We start from the raw sequence: 15670 nt of genomic DNA on the forward strand, positions 1-15670 counted from the left end.
CTGGTGACACCACAGCCCAGGTCTTAGTACTTGTGAATATCCTGCTCATTTATTTTCTTGTGCGTCTATTATCATTCAGGAGTGTGACTCTGAGAGGGCCGCTGTAATATCCAGGGCATAGTAAGGAACATGTTATAACCTCCCGGAATTCCATCATTCTGTGGTCATTTGTTTTCTGGAATGCATTCGTATTAAACATACTGGAAATTCTCTTTTACTAAATAGACTCCTTTTAGTTAGGATGGAATGAAAGATGAAAAAAAAAAATCACAATTTTCTTTTTCGGAACAATGAAAGAATGAAACCAAAGTGATTTGAGAACCCATGTATTACATAGTATTCATCCTTTCAACCAGTGATGAATTAAGTAATAATATACCACCTAGTTTAAAACCTCTCCTATAGCCAAACACAGTCAGGTAGGTGTGTGTGTGTGTTGCTTTTTTAATTCCACTTGTCATTCTGTAAAAACAACTCAATACACAGTTTACTCCTCAGGGTGCCATGTGCCAGTCACCGGAGACTCCTACTCCTGAATGTCCACAATATCAATAAATATACTGACATGTAGATGCATTTTTCAAGCAATTCCTAAACTGTATTAAATTTTCATATTATAATTTCACAAAATTATGCTTAAATCAGACGTTATATGTCCAATTTCCGATACCCACAAGTGCGAACACATTAAAGGGGCTCCATATTCACTCCTGAAGTCCTTGTGTCCTTAAGCAGCAGAGACTTCCATTACCGATGGGAGGCCAGTAGTTGGCATAGCCACGCATTGCTACAGAGGCCACACCCTCCTTTGTTGACGCTTGACAAAAGAGGCTGGCACCCCAAGGAGTAAACAGTGTATTGAGTTGTTTTTACTGATTGCTTCGCCTGTGACACCGTGTAATTTGTATGAACTTTTGTTTTGGAAGACTAAGATGTTGTTTGAGGAAATCTCTAAAATTACAGATAAAGAGGCAGAGACTCTTCCATTTACGGATGGTGAGCGATGTTCCGCTTGTCATTCTGCCTGTCCTATTGCTTCCATGGGATTTTTCTTGCACCTCTGCTCTCTGCTGAAAGAATGAACATGAGTGGAGAGCGGAGGTGCACAAGAAATCCCATTGAAGCAATAGGACAGGCAGAATAACAAGCGAAATCCACCATGCTGATAAAACACACACACCTGACTCCTGAAATCTGTGTTTGGCTCCGGGAAAAAATTTTTTTTGTTTAATAGAAGTTATTTACCAATCTCCAGTCTTCCAGTACTTATCAGCTTTTGCATGCCCTACAGGAAGCAGAGTTTCCTTTCCAGACTGACACAGTGCTCCCTGCTGCCACTTGTCAGGAACTGTCCAGAGCAGGAGCAAATTCCCATAGAAAACCTCTACTGCTTTGGACAGAGGTGGCAGCAGTAAGCACTGTCAAACTGGAAAGGAAACTCCACTTCCTGTAGGGCATAAAGCAGCTCATAAGTACTGGAAGACTGTAGATTTGTTTTAATAGAAGTGACTTATGCTACGTTTACACGGAACGATAATTCGCCCGATCGTACGATTAACGATGTCGAAGTAACGATGTGTTTTTCATAACGATCAGCGTTTAGACTGTATGATATATTGTACGGAGAACTCGTTTTGCGATCGCACACATAGGGTAAATCGGTGAACGGCTGTTTACACGGAACGATCTGCGCATTTTTTGCGAATGATCAACGACGATTTGAGAACTTGTTGAAAGATCAAAATGAACGATTTATCGCTCGTCGCTTGATCGTTCGCAGCGTTTACACGTACGATTATCGTTTGAATTTGATCGTTCCGTGTAAATGCAGCATTACAAATCTGTATGCCTTCAAGGTGATTTTAAAACCTTTGTGTTCTCTGGAGTACCCCTTTTAAGCCTTTATTTCAAATAGTAGTAGAAATCCAGACACAAAACAGCCGTTCACAGTAATGTGTTTTAAACCATTATGTGGGGTTTTTTTTTTTTTTTTCCTAATAAGGCATGAAACTTTTTGATGTTTGTGTCAGAGAAACCCATTGAATGTGTTGATTTGGACATTTTGTAGAAAATGTTCTCCTGTATTTTGCTCTCGCCCTTTGAAGCCGGGATGGGAATAAAGTATAATTAAGCAAATGTAGATTACGAGATCACCACCAGCAATGAACCGCCTTGGAGCTATCCCAGTTACTTGTCTTTCTCTTCTCTCTCCTCATGACCTATTAAGGCTGTTTGTGATGCATGGAATTCTTTGATATGAACTTTTGATTGACCGTTTTCAAGACGAGAATCGCGTTCACCTCCAGGCATTTCCTGCAATCTGATCTTTTAGATTTTTCTGTGATGTAACTTTCCATTATGCAGCTTCTGTTCAGCTAAACACCAGGAAGAGGTCACTGCAGCACAGGGCTGTCTGGCCAGTCTTACTAGTCTTGGCAGTGACAAGGTTAAATATTGTGAGTTGTGCTTTTAATTAAGTGGCAAAAATAAAGTATTTTGTGTGAAAATATACATCTTAGGGGTATAGTATGGGACCGGGGAGTAATGTGTGTTGGAGAGGAGACCGCCAAACTTGTGTATGGTGTCTTACAAGCCATGCAATGCTTCATGGGGGAAAAAGTAGCTAGTCTACAAAGGAATAAGAAGCTGCTCTATAGTGCCACCTACTGATAGTGGCTCCCTTACAAATCTATGTTGGCAGGGAACCTTGGCTCTCCAGCTGTTGCAAAACTACAACTCCCATAATGCCTGGCCAGCCAAAGCCGGCATGATGGGAGTTGTAGTTTTTTTTTGTCTTAAAGGGCTGTAAAACATGAGATTATATGCCAAAGCACAGTGTTTCTGGCTATCATTATACTGGATTTTTTTGGTTTGTTTTCCTGGTACTAGCATTATATTTTCCAGGGTGGTTGCTTTATATTCATTTCTATACAATAATTTCTGTCCTAACAACTCCTAGCTGTGTTTCTTTCTGCTCCACAGAAAACAGTCTGTAAATGTAAATGTTTTATGGGCTTGGTCTGTTTTCCTGTTTGAAAGAGAGCACGGTCAGTGATTTGACTGCCCCCTAGTGTTAACATGGTAGTATTGCATGGATGATTGGTAATTCTCCTCGCAAGGATATTTGCTGTTGAGCCCTGGTAATTTTATGAGCTGGATGAAACGTCAAAACTCTAAACATACAGATGTATTTTTTTATGTGGTTTACAGTAATGAAATAGTACTGAATAAAAGTTACTTAAATCACATTGTAAAAATATAAGGAGAACATTGAATAGGTTTGTCCTCTCAGTATGAGCAAAAAACAAAAGGATGTTCATCAATGTTGTCATAGGTTGGATTAAAGGGGATTATACAGGATAAGGCTGCGTTCACACTACGTATATTTCAGTCAGTATTGCAACCAAAACCAGGAGTGGATTAAAAACACAGAAAGGATCTGTTCACACAATGTTGAAATTGAGTGGATGGCCGCCATATAACAACAGTAAATAACTGCCATTATTTCAATATAACGGCCGTTGTTTTAAAATAACAGCAAATATTTGCCATTAAATGACGGCCATCCACTCAATTTCAACATTGTGTGAACAGAGCCTTTCTGTGTTTTTAATCCACTCCTGGTTTTGGTTGCAATACTGACTGAAATATACTGACTGAAATATATGTAGTGTGAACGCAGCCTTAGAATGTCCGCTTTCCTCCAGAAACAGCACCTTTCCTGTCCTTAGTTTGGGTGTGGGTTTTGCTGCCCAGTTCCATTAAAGTGAATAAAGCTTAATTGTAATACTACACATAACCTGAGGAGAGGGGTGGTGCTGTTTTTGCCAGAAAGTAGCTGTGCTTTTTCTAATCCTGGATAAGTACTTTGCATGTAACAGTTTTCTAGACACTAGATACACTTTTATTTATTATACCATCTCATTGTGGTGGTACACATGCACCAATACTCTTCATACAAAAATGGCACATTGCAAATATGCTACATCCTAAAGGGTTTCTGTTATTATGTTCCCTCACCCAATTGGCATGCAGTGGCTTCTGCTGCCGGAATTTCAGGTAATTATGGATATGACCCCGCCAGGTCTTTTCCGTGTATGAGTCCTATTGGATCAGAATAGGGCTTGTGCTTGGAACCGACCTGGAGTGGTCATATTTGTAGTTACCTGAAATTCCGGCAGCAGAAGCCACTGCATGCCAATTGGGTGAGGGAACATAATAACAGAAACCCTTTAGGATGTAGCATATTTGCAATGTGCCATTTTTGTATGAAGAGTATTGGTGCATGTGTACCACCACAATGAGATGGTATAATAAATAAAAGTGTATCTAGTGTCTAGTGTCTGTTACATGCAAAGTACTTATCCAGGATTAGAAAAAGCACAGCTACTTTCTGGCAAAAACAGCACCACCCCTGAACTTGCTAGGAGCAACTGCGAGCCAGTCGGGTGGAAGAGCATTATAACAGGTACCCTTTAGGACTACTACTAGCAACACTCTTTTCTCATACCTGATTTTTAAAACTGTTGAGGTAGGCGCAAAAAGTGTTGCACGTACAATGGTGGTAAATACAGAGTCCAGCGTGTTATAATGTAATACCTGCTTAGTAAATCTCTACCATTCTTTTTCTAGATTTGACAACTCGCCAGCTACAGTTTTTGCAACTGTAGATGACCTGAACCCTTTCGCCCCCTAGTGTTCAAAATGTGTATATCATTTCAAAATGAAATCCTTGATGAAAATAATACTGAACTGTCTGCGTCTTTTCTCTTTCAGGGCTAGTCTCCAGGTCCTCGCCAAAGAAGCCTAGAAGTCGGAGCATATTTAAGGCACTTTTCTGTTGCCTCAGTGCACAGAATGTCAATCGACCAGGAGGCACCGGTGAACCTCCCACCCAAAAGGAGGAGGCACAAACTACTCCAAAGGTATTTTTAAGCCAACATCTGTGTAGCTGTGCACTGTCAGTAAATTGGAAGGCTGGGTTCAAATGTAGTATATTGGTCAGTGTTTTTAGCCAAAACCAGGAGGATATGGTGTCTCAGATCTCAGTATCCTGGTATTGATAAATACTTTATCTTAAGGGGTTCCCCCTACCCCCCACCTTTACATACTGTCTTATGGACTGTGCGGCTATCTTCACTGATGTCTATGAGAAGAGCCAAGCACTGCTGTGAGACATTTTGGTGAAGAAACCCACATGTCTGTCCACATCACATCATCAATGGAGTCAAATGAAATTGGGCTAAAAGTCTACAGAGCATTTTTTTTTTTCCATATTTTTACAAGTCCCTTTCTTCTGTCTTTCTGTCCCTCTTTACGCTATAACTTAAAGGGGTATTCCCCCCAAGAGCTAAAAAAATGTAATGCTCCCAAACCTAGCTGGCCTTACTCACCAAGTCCCCCTGAGTATTTTGAGCCGTCTCCCATCTTTCTAGCTGCTGTAGTTCCTGAGTTACAAATTTTTCTAAAAGCCGATCTATATCCAAGATAGGAAACTACATTTCCCATCATGCAATGCTTCTGCCTGATGATGGCGATGTAGCAGAGCTGAGACAATGAAGGAGATGATGACTGTGTAGCAAAGCTGAGTTGGAAGAGACTGTGTAGCAGAGCTGAGTTGGAGGTGACGGTGTAGCAGAGCTGAGTTGGGGGTAGCATTGTAGCAGAGCTGAGTTGGGGGTAACATTGTAGCAGAGCTGAGTTGGGAATGACGGCGTAGCGGAGCTGAGTTGGCGGTGACGGCGTAGCGGAGCTGAGTTGGCGGTGACGGCGGAGCTGAGTTGGCGGTGACGGCGTAGCGGAGCTGAGTTGGCGGTGACGGCGTAGCGGAGCTGAGTTGGCGGTGACGGCGTAGCGGAGCTGAATTGGCGTTGACGGCGTAGCTGAGCTGAGTTGGCGTTGACGGCGGAGCTGAGTTGGCGTTGACGGCGGAGTAGAGCTGAGTTGGCGTTGACGGCGGAGCAGAGCTGCGGGCAATGGGGGCGGAGCTTGCCTCGGGCAATGGGGGCGGGGCTTGCCGCGGGGGCGGAGCTTGCCGCGGGCGATCGCGGGGGCGGAGCTTGCCGCGGGCGATCACGGGGGGGCGGAGCTTGCCGCGGGGGGGGGCCGCGGGTGAGTGCGGAGGCTATGCTTCCGGTGAGTGAGGGATGCCACGGGTGATGAGGGGGCAGTCGGTTGTGGGGCGGGGGGCTGTGTGCTGCGGGTGAGTGCTGCCGGGGGGCTCTGGACACACGGGGTGAGCTCTGGGCTGGGGGTGACCGGGTGGCTGCTGTTAGAGAGGGAGACAGTCACAGCTGCGCTCATCACTTCCTCCCTCTGTAACAGCAGCCACCCCATCAGTGTTCTCAGTCACTTCACTGTGCTGGGACTGAGGACACGTGATGCCGACACGGAGGGTGGGGGCCAGGAGCAGGGAGCGTGTCGGTGTGGACTGAGGTCTGATGATTCTCTGCAATCCCTGGAGGTGAATGCAGCTGGATAACAGCAAAACTGTGCAGAATCCATAATAACTGTATATTGAAAAAATGGAAAACTACGGGTGGGCTGCGTATTAATGCAAAAATAATTTTTTTTTTTGGGGGGGGGGGGGGATACCCTTTAACTTTGCATGTTCTTCTGCTATGTTTTGCTGTGAATGCCCCCTCAATATTTGTATCTTGTAAAGATTCGGATGGCTTACTTATTTCCCCCTTTCTTTCAGTCGGAGTTACTCCAGTGTCTTCAGTATCAGTTTTACCAGGTATGTAGCTTTTTTTTTTTTTAGTACTTAGATCTTTTTCATACATCATCAAGTAGTCACGATGTGCAGTGGCTGCCATGTCCTATAAAGAATTCCCTCAATGCAGGCCTCTTAGAAATTCTATTCTATTAAATTAATACTCCTGTTTCAAAGGTTGTTTGCTTGTATTAATACGGTTTAGTAGGTAAGTGTCGATGACTCCGAGTGTCATGCCGTGACAAGCCATAGCTGGCGTTAGTGCCCTTACATATAATATGGAAGGTCAGATACTCAGATTGCAGTGTATCTGAAGAAATCCTCCAAAAAGCTGCTCCTCCTTTCTTACAGACGGCAAGGCATGTTGCTGATGGTGCTAGATATTTACTATAATAATGAGTCACATTTCATCATGCTCGTGGACTTATAGCTAAGAAATAGTACCTCATCATCTATTGCATTGCGTAGAGTTATCCTTTAAGATACATGCCTAGTCGAGGACAGGAATGATGACACTGTGATTTCATAGAGTATTTACCATCGCTCTAGTTCTGTGTTTTTTTTTTTTTTTTTTTTTTTTTTGTTTGTTTGTTTTCTCCCACAATGTGTCCTCCTTTAAGGCCAGTCAGTCACAGTGTCCTCAAAAGTTGTTTTATTGCATCTTAACATGATCACAACTTAGGTTATTCCATTTCTCCGATCCTGTCCCCAGATTTTTGTTCTCATTTTTCATTTTCTGTGCATAGTTCATAAAATCTCAAGAAATAAATTTGTGAAATTCAGCTTCACCAATAAGCTTCTTCCACCTGCACTTTTAATGCTTCAGCCAGTGGGACCGAAGAGGGTGCTCAGCCAGCTGAGACTCCTGCCTGGAAGCATCTGTGTGACCTGCAGGTCGCAGGATCTAATCCCGGCTAGCTCTGCTCACTCTTTCATCCTTTCCAGGTAGATACATTGAAGACCGATGATCATTGAAGTGCTGTCTTCCTGTATTTGTAAATCCATTTTTATCCCAAAAGATACATTAGGACTGCTTAATAGATCCCCCCTTGTGTGGTAGAAAGATAGAGTGAGCACTCCCTTTGAGAGGAATGGCTGCCTATTAGGCTACCCTTAGGATTTTTAAACTCCCACTAGTGTATTTAGTATAATGCACCTTTTCAATGAAACATGCATGAAAATGGGCGGTATTACTATTTAAATTTACCAAAATAAGAAAATATTTCAAATAGTTTCTATTTTTATGTATCTGGTACAACTTGATACATATAAACCTATTTCTGGCTAAATTTTGATGCATGTTTCTGCAGATGAGACAGGAGCAGAGACCTGTTTAGCAGGCTCTTTTAGCACACGTAGTCTTGCCGTTTTCTGTTTCCCTTCTTTTATTATTTACCATACTTGATTGGTGCTTTTTGTGTTTCTCACATGATGGTTTTTATACTACCCAGTTAATATAGTATATATTTTTCTTTCTCAGATTCCAGGTACCTCTTTACTTCCTGAGGTAGCGCCGAAAGATAAGGGAAAAATATGCATGGTGATAGACTTAGATGAAACATTGGTTCATAGCTCTTTTAAGGTACGACATACAGATGGTTATTATTTTTTTTATAGAACATAAACTTTATAGGTATTGCATGAGATACAGGTATTATGAGATAATGACATGTGAAAAGTTTTGATTTGTTCAGGGTATTCAGTCCCTTATTTCTCTCCCTGCTCTGTTATGGGACCAACTCCTGCAGCAATACAGACAGATAGGAAAAGAAGTACTCAGCTGTGTGCTTCTCCCAGTTAGGGGGGGTCTGAACACCTAGATCTAACCGATCAAAACAATAACTTTTTTTTTTTTTTAAAACGGGTCCATTCAAGTGTACAACTGGTTATATAATGTATATCTCAGAAATCCTAAGTGACAACAAATATTCTTATTATTTATAGCAGATAGTATATTGTTACTTATAATAAACCCTTTACTGGTGCAATTCCTCCTCTAAACATATAAGGTGGCATTCACACGTTCTGTGCACGGTCAGTATATACAAACAATGTGCTTCGGATTGGAATTTTGATTTTTTTTCTGAATTCCAGTCCATGTATGGAACTTGTGAATAACACCTAAGGTGGTAATTGCACTGGATGTACACTATGAGCACCTAAGAAATATAAGTTATACTACCCAAATTTCAACAACTAGTAGGAGGACAAGTTGCACCACGTCTAAGCTTAGCAGGTCATACTGCAGGCCTCTTCCAAGCTGTGCAGTCGGTGACTTCACTGAACCCTGTCTGCCTGATGGATAGGGTCACTCAGTAACTGGTGGAGCAGGGAATTGACTGCTTTCTGCTCCAAAAATTATATATGAAATAGAGGGGGTTTTCATGCCTAAAATCCAAGACTGTCCCATTAGACAGTTGAGGCTTACAGAACTGTAAGGTGCAGAAGTAAAGTTACTGACTGGTAGGTGTCAGTCAGTGGTTTAAGCACGAAAACCTCCTTTTAATAGTGCTTTTTGACTGCTTCTGTGGGTTCTAATGCCACAGAATGTGTATACAAATATTTACAGATGTGTCAATAGGAGATTTCCTTTTTATTTTTACGTAGGACCTTTGTGCTTGGAGAGAATGTTTTTGTTTGTTTTTTCTTTCTTTGCATTAACTTTTTTTTTTTTTTTTTTCTATGTAGCCAATCAGTAATGCAGATTTTATCGTTCCCGTGGAGATTGAGGGGACCACTCATCAGGTAAGAGCACACGCACTTTAATTTTCCCATCAACTTTCAGAAGGAAGATTGAAGACCTCAGAAAGTCTTGGCTGTAGCCTGGTTCAAGTAATCCAGGATAGGCTGTTTCCTCACAGCGCGGCCTACTCTTGATTACTTGTTTCAGGAAGCAGCTGATATTCTGCCCAAGAATGAAAACTCTGAAGAAGTTTGTTAAAAGATTATGGGGTCCTTAGTATGTCAACCATGACTTCCGTTCTACTTTTGGTAATGGAACTGCATATAGCCTGCTTGACTGTACCGGACCTTATGGCGGTTGGAGCATTGGGACAGTATAGACGATAAAGCCATAGGTGGAATGTGACGTACGATAAGTATTTATATCAGTAATTGGATAATGAATTGCCTCCATGTGTAGTGTACAGAACCACATCAATAGATACGTGCGCCAGCCTTACTACAGCACGACATCTGTGTAACAACTTTTATAACCCACACGTCTGGTTATTTTCCATGGTACGACCGCAGTCTAACCGGCTTATTTCTCCCTCCTTAGGTGTATGTTCTGAAGAGGCCTTATGTGGATGAGTTTCTGGAAAGAATGGGAGAGCTCTATGAATGTGTACTATTTACTGCTAGTCTTGCCAAGGTAAGAAGAAGCTTTTACAGAATGGGAGCATCCTACTAGAGAATAGCTCTGTGCATAGGTGATCTACAATGTGTATGTGTATAGATAGATAGATAGATCCCAAAGGTGACTGAACTTCTTTGGACAAAATACTTTTAAATTGTTACTATAGTCAGTGGGATCCTTCATCAGAATTTACTTTTATGCTTTATTCCCAGTATGCTGATCCGGTGACTGATCTCCTGGACAAGGAAGGAGTCTTCCGTTCCCGTCTATTCAGGGAAGCTTGTGTATTCCACCAGGGCTGCTACGTCAAAGACTTGAGCCGTCTGGGGAGGGACCTGAAGAAGACTATTATTTTAGACAACTCTCCTGCATCTTACATCTTCCATCCAGAAAATGCTGTAAGTGTTAAAGCAAATGTGATCTTAATGTGTTCTTGGAAGAGGCGTTATTCTTGGATCCTCTAAAAGACTTATGTTATGTTTGTTGCTAAATAGCCGCTATTATAACTAGGTAAGCTGCTTCCATATCCAGACTATTGATTTTCCTTCTTCTACATAAATGTTTTTAAACCTTTAGTATATGGATGTATAATAACACTGCTGTCTGTCCACTTGTGCTTTTCCACTTGTGAAGCTACAGGTCATCGTTACAAAGTCTATGTTATTTTCCAGGCTCCGTCTTTTTAATTATTGCTCACAATAATATTGCTGACAGATTGTATTGAGAGGTAATAAGGACTGGTTGCTAGGAAACCCTTAACAATACCAGATGTCTGAAGCTGCTTTAGAACATGGATTACAAAGTTCTTTCTGCTACATGAACGCTGGTCCATCACGTGTACTGCTTGAAATTTACAGTCACCCCCCAGGTGTCTTGTTTTTTTTTTTTTCTACTTAGATTACTAGGTTCATATGCTCCCTCATATGCTTTTAGCGCTTTTAATATAAAAATAAAGATATTGAGAAAAGACATATTGTAATATATGGCTTACATAAATGTCTATATTAGTCTACTAATGGATTTATGGGGGCACCCTTGAATTTTCTTCCCACGTATCACATATTTAATTTAAAAAAACGCATTAAAAAAAAAAAATACCTGGTGCCCTGATCTTAGATGTGCAGATATAGCTCCATCCATAAGTGCTTAGGGAATATAGCTAAGTATATGTTTATTGAGTATCTGTACTATAGAAATTTAATGTTTACACCTGAACATTGATCCTCTTTACTATAAAGAGATGGCAATAACAAGATATTTCTAACCCCAGCAGGTTGCTTTCATTGCCATCTTGACACTATTTGCTACCACCATACTCTTGCCACTGTCTGTATAGGTCCCTAGGGTGCTCTTTCTGATTCTTTAAGATCCAGGGCCCTTAGTCTTCTCTGTCCTTCCGCCTATCTCTGGCCAGCATCCTGTCCCTAAGCAATATTGTGCTTCCATAGTGTCCTTAATAAAGATGTATGTGTGTTTGTTCCTGTTACCAATCTATGACCTGTGTTTGCCTCTCTTGACTCCACTCCTGCCTGATCTTCTGTACCTGATTCTGACTGGCTTGACCCTCTTGTCTGTCCTTGCTGCCATCTCAGCCAAACCCCCATGTATTGTATCACCTCTCTAGTGCTTGACTGGACTGTTGACTGTGAGCCCAGTCCTAGGTACCATCATGGTCTGCTAGGCCCATGCTTGTGGAGCAACCTGCTAGCCCTAGCAGCAGAAATCTAACTTCTGCATTGTGGAATTGGATAACGGGTGAAACTATAGAGGATACTTCAACTTTTTTTTAGGTCCCAAAGCTAAACCAGCTCAGTAGCACAGCAGATCCACACCCATTGTTACAATATTGGACCTTTTACTCTAGTAAATTACATTCATACCAATAGGTTATGTATACAGTAATATGGTGCAGACATATCAGAGTATCTGCAAATCTCTGCAGTACATACTGTAGACAGGGCTGTGGAGGCGGAGTCTCAGAGTCGAAGTGGGAGCCAGTTTTGTCTGGAGTCAAAAAATGTACCGACTCCAGCTTTAAAAAAAATCTCTGAATTTAAAATCAGTTATGCTCATAAATATATTTTATGAGCAACATTCTAATAGGACACTGGCCCTATTAGATAGGGATGGTTGGGGAAAAGTAGTCAGCCACTATTTGGCAGTTTGTTTCTGAGCTGGAAGAGTCCATTGTGTGGGGGGAGATCTGTGCTGTTCTCTTCCTGGATGCTGGATGACTGTATATAAGCAGCTGTGTAATATAAAGATATACTGTGTAATATAGAGGAGGAGGAGAAGACATAAGTAGTGTATCAGTAACCTCTGTGTGGTGTTTCCTCTCTGGGAGAAGATTGTGTGTGTGTGTGTGTGCTATGGCTGCAGCAGGCTGTGTATGTATGTATGTGTGCTATGGCTGCAGCAGGCTTGTGTGTGTGTGTGTGTGTGTGTGTGTGCGCACGCGCTATTGCTTGCCCCCACAGCGACCCTCAACATCATTATGTGTGACCCCTCTCTATCAGTATGGCTGACCCCTCTGTATCACAGGGATTTGGCAGTGTTTGCAGTGTTTCTTTGTGTATGGTGAATATTTAGTTAGAAACATAGAAGACTGTCAGCAGGAAAAACCACCTGCTCCATCTAGTCTAGTTGTGAGTAGTTCAGGACATGGAGGCTGGAGACTGGCTGCATCCACTGCACACACAGGAGAATCTGCTTTATATACAGTATTCCTTTTATTCACTCAGAAGTTGCCCCAGGATCATGTAGGACATTAGGGAGAAGCTGCTGAGCCAGTGTGATAAACAACTCCCCTGGTATCTGACTGGCCATTTATGAAGGAGCAGGAGTCTGAGTCGGTCCTGATAAAATTCAGGAGTCTGAGTCGGAGCTGCGGCTTACCGACTAGTTGAATTGCTGTATTTGCCTTCATTTGTAAGGACCCAAAGGAATGGCAAACTTTTTCAGGTGTTTGTTTGTTTGTTTTTTTTTAATTTTTATAATAGTAGCTGAAGCATAGGGATATAACATGTGCCACCTAATGCAATGGCATGTATACCTTCTTTATACTAACTCCATGTATTCTCTTTGCAGGTACCGGTGCAGTCATGGTTTGATGACATGGGAGACACAGAACTTTTAAGCCTCATCCCGATCTTTGAGGAGCTCAGTTACTCTGAGGACATTTATGCAAGTCTTGGACAGCTGAGGGCACCTTAAGACTCTTTCCATCTTGACTTTTTTTCAGGGGACTTTTTATATCTTAAATATTCTTTTATTTTTGTCTTTTCAAATTTCTCACTCGCTGTGCCTTTGGCCTCAGAGGAAGAGGAACAAAAAAAACTGATATCCATAAGCGAGGGAAATTCCTCTGCCCTTAGCAAGCAAACTGGCTGTGGCTTACACTCCTAATGGCTTGCATGCCTAGCGACATGTAAGCAGTGAATGCAGGGATCTATTAATGCCATCATTTTGGTGCACTAGTAGAAGACGGTGTCCTCTTTAATAATGGTACCGTGTACCTATGGTTTTTGGTTCTCCACTACTGTTTAGCATTCATATCATTTAAGATGTCAGGCTGTAACATGAACAAGGATGGTGCAATGCCAGGATGCTGATAACTGAAAGGGGCACACGCAGGTACTTTAGAAAGTTCAATAACTTGACACACATTAGGGATCAGGCTGCTTACATAGGACACCATCATAACTTTTTCACTCATTCTCTTCTTGCCAATGTCTGGTCATAAGCATATTTTTAGCTGAATGCACTTGCCTTGATAATTGTTGGCACTCACTGGCATTTACTGCCCCTTACGGTCCGTCTGTCTTCTTGGGAACATGCTTTATTGTCATGATGCCATTATAAGCAAAATTTGTCTCTCTGCTAAAGTATCTCTATACGGTATTTGTATTATAGTTTAGGATGACGGCACGCCCCTGCTTACTGTTAATGCCAGTGATGGACAGGGTATTATTACGAAGACATGTATGGCAAAACACTGTGCAGATCATATGCAGTGGGGTAAACACAGGGCTACTTATCACTAGTTACACTGTCTTATTCACACCCTCTGTTCTTCACCCCAAACCCCTCCGCATTTAGTTGGGGGGTGAGCAAAAAAATCTCAAAGCCAAAGGAATTTTAGTGATTGATGTTTTTAGCCACTGAGATTATATGTAATATTTTTTTCTAATAAGTGACTTGAATTAAAGATGTTTATCCATCTGCTGCAATGGTGGATGGGTGAGGGACTGGTCTGAATAGCTTTACTGTTTGATCTCTTGATGGCTTGGTAACTTTTCTTATCGAGCCTGTGGACAGTGGTGCTTGGTAACTTTCACCTGTCGTTGACCATACACTACAAAGGCAATGCCTTACTATAGCTAGGGTATGCAAAACATTGTCGTCTCTATTTATGATTCCAGTGGCACTACCCAGCTGTAAGAGGGCTATGACCTAACAATGCCAGTATTTGGTCACTAGGCAGGGATGTTCCTGCTAGGTAATGAATGGAAAACCATGCAGTGCCTTTTTGGCTATTTTAAACCTATTTTACACGCCTGTAGATAAAGAGCTATTTTTTACTCTTTATAACACTCGTTTCTGAATTTGGGATATGTAGCTATCATCCTTAGACCTTTTTATATATTTTTTTTCATGCTGCCTCTCAGGTAGTGAGTCTGCAAGATTCTGTAATAAGACTGTTACAAAGTAGACCTCAGGGGAAACACTCCTACTAAATTATACATCACCGAACATGGCTGATCTGCCGAAGAGTCAGCTATCCAGTTTTTAACTAACACTTCTGCACATATGTCTGCAAAAAAAAAAAAGCATAGGAAAAAATATAACGTACATTCCTGTGTGTCTTTCTATGGTGTGAGGATGTGCGTTTTGGATACAGCCTTCTTGAATGAGGGTCTACAATAAGTATTAGGTTTTTTTTTTCTTCTATTTAGATTGAGCAGCTGTCGGATGGTTTTTCAGCACATTGCTGTATTTAAAGTTCTACAAGACTGATTGAATGGGTGACTTGTTAAAATATGTAATCCCTTTAACAGAGCATGTAATAAAATCTATTTTTATGCCCTACCTTTTGTATTTGTGTGCTTATGTTTAGAAAGAAAAAAAAACATCCTGAAGGTCTCATACCCCGTACAAGGAGTAGCCTAAGTTTTTGTTTTTTTAGTATGAAATTTACTGTTTTTGTAGTGTTAAGTAAACCTGTCAGGTTATAAATGCTGCTTTTTCTTACATTTACATGATAGAGTTACAGAAGCAGAGTTCTGTGATCTATAGGCTTATATGAAGCTGAATTTCTGAGTAAAGACAGCACTTTTTGACAGGGTCCCCTAGGAAAGATCAGGGGAGTCCTGCTTACCACTGCCTACAAAGTGATTGACAGGTTTTCCAGTACACCGTGATACAAGGGTAACTGTTGATGATCCTGCGTGGGTGAGGTAAGCATTGTCCTGTCAAGGTTTAGGCCATGTTCACACATGGCAAAACAGCAGCCATTCTGTGGGCCACATTTGCCCCACTCTTGTCTCCATCAGATGTGGTTTGCAATTAAGCTCCAATTATTTCAATGGAACAGAGTT

The 15670-nt window shown here is 41.5% G+C and overlaps 1 protein-coding gene across 1 annotated transcript in view; it reads left to right on the top strand.

Moving 5' to 3' along the window:
- The window catches only part of CTDSP2 (CTD small phosphatase 2), a 40837-nt gene extending 25676 nt beyond the window's left edge, over positions 1–15161 (top strand). The window contains exons 2-8 of the mRNA XM_069970327.1: positions 4777–4925; positions 6701–6739; positions 8196–8297; positions 9404–9460; positions 9996–10088; positions 10286–10471; positions 13161–15161. Of these exons, the coding sequence (XP_069826428.1) occupies positions 4777–4925; positions 6701–6739; positions 8196–8297; positions 9404–9460; positions 9996–10088; positions 10286–10471; positions 13161–13286 (752 nt within the window). The 3' untranslated portion in view covers positions 13287–15161. The remainder of the gene's footprint in view (positions 1–4776; positions 4926–6700; positions 6740–8195; positions 8298–9403; positions 9461–9995; positions 10089–10285; positions 10472–13160) is intronic.
- The last annotated feature ends 509 nt before the right edge of the window (positions 15162–15670 follow it).

This window comes from Dendropsophus ebraccatus, chromosome 5 (genome assembly GCF_027789765.1).
Source record: "Dendropsophus ebraccatus isolate aDenEbr1 chromosome 5, aDenEbr1.pat, whole genome shotgun sequence".
Taxonomy (NCBI): domain Eukaryota; kingdom Metazoa; phylum Chordata; class Amphibia; order Anura; family Hylidae; genus Dendropsophus; species Dendropsophus ebraccatus.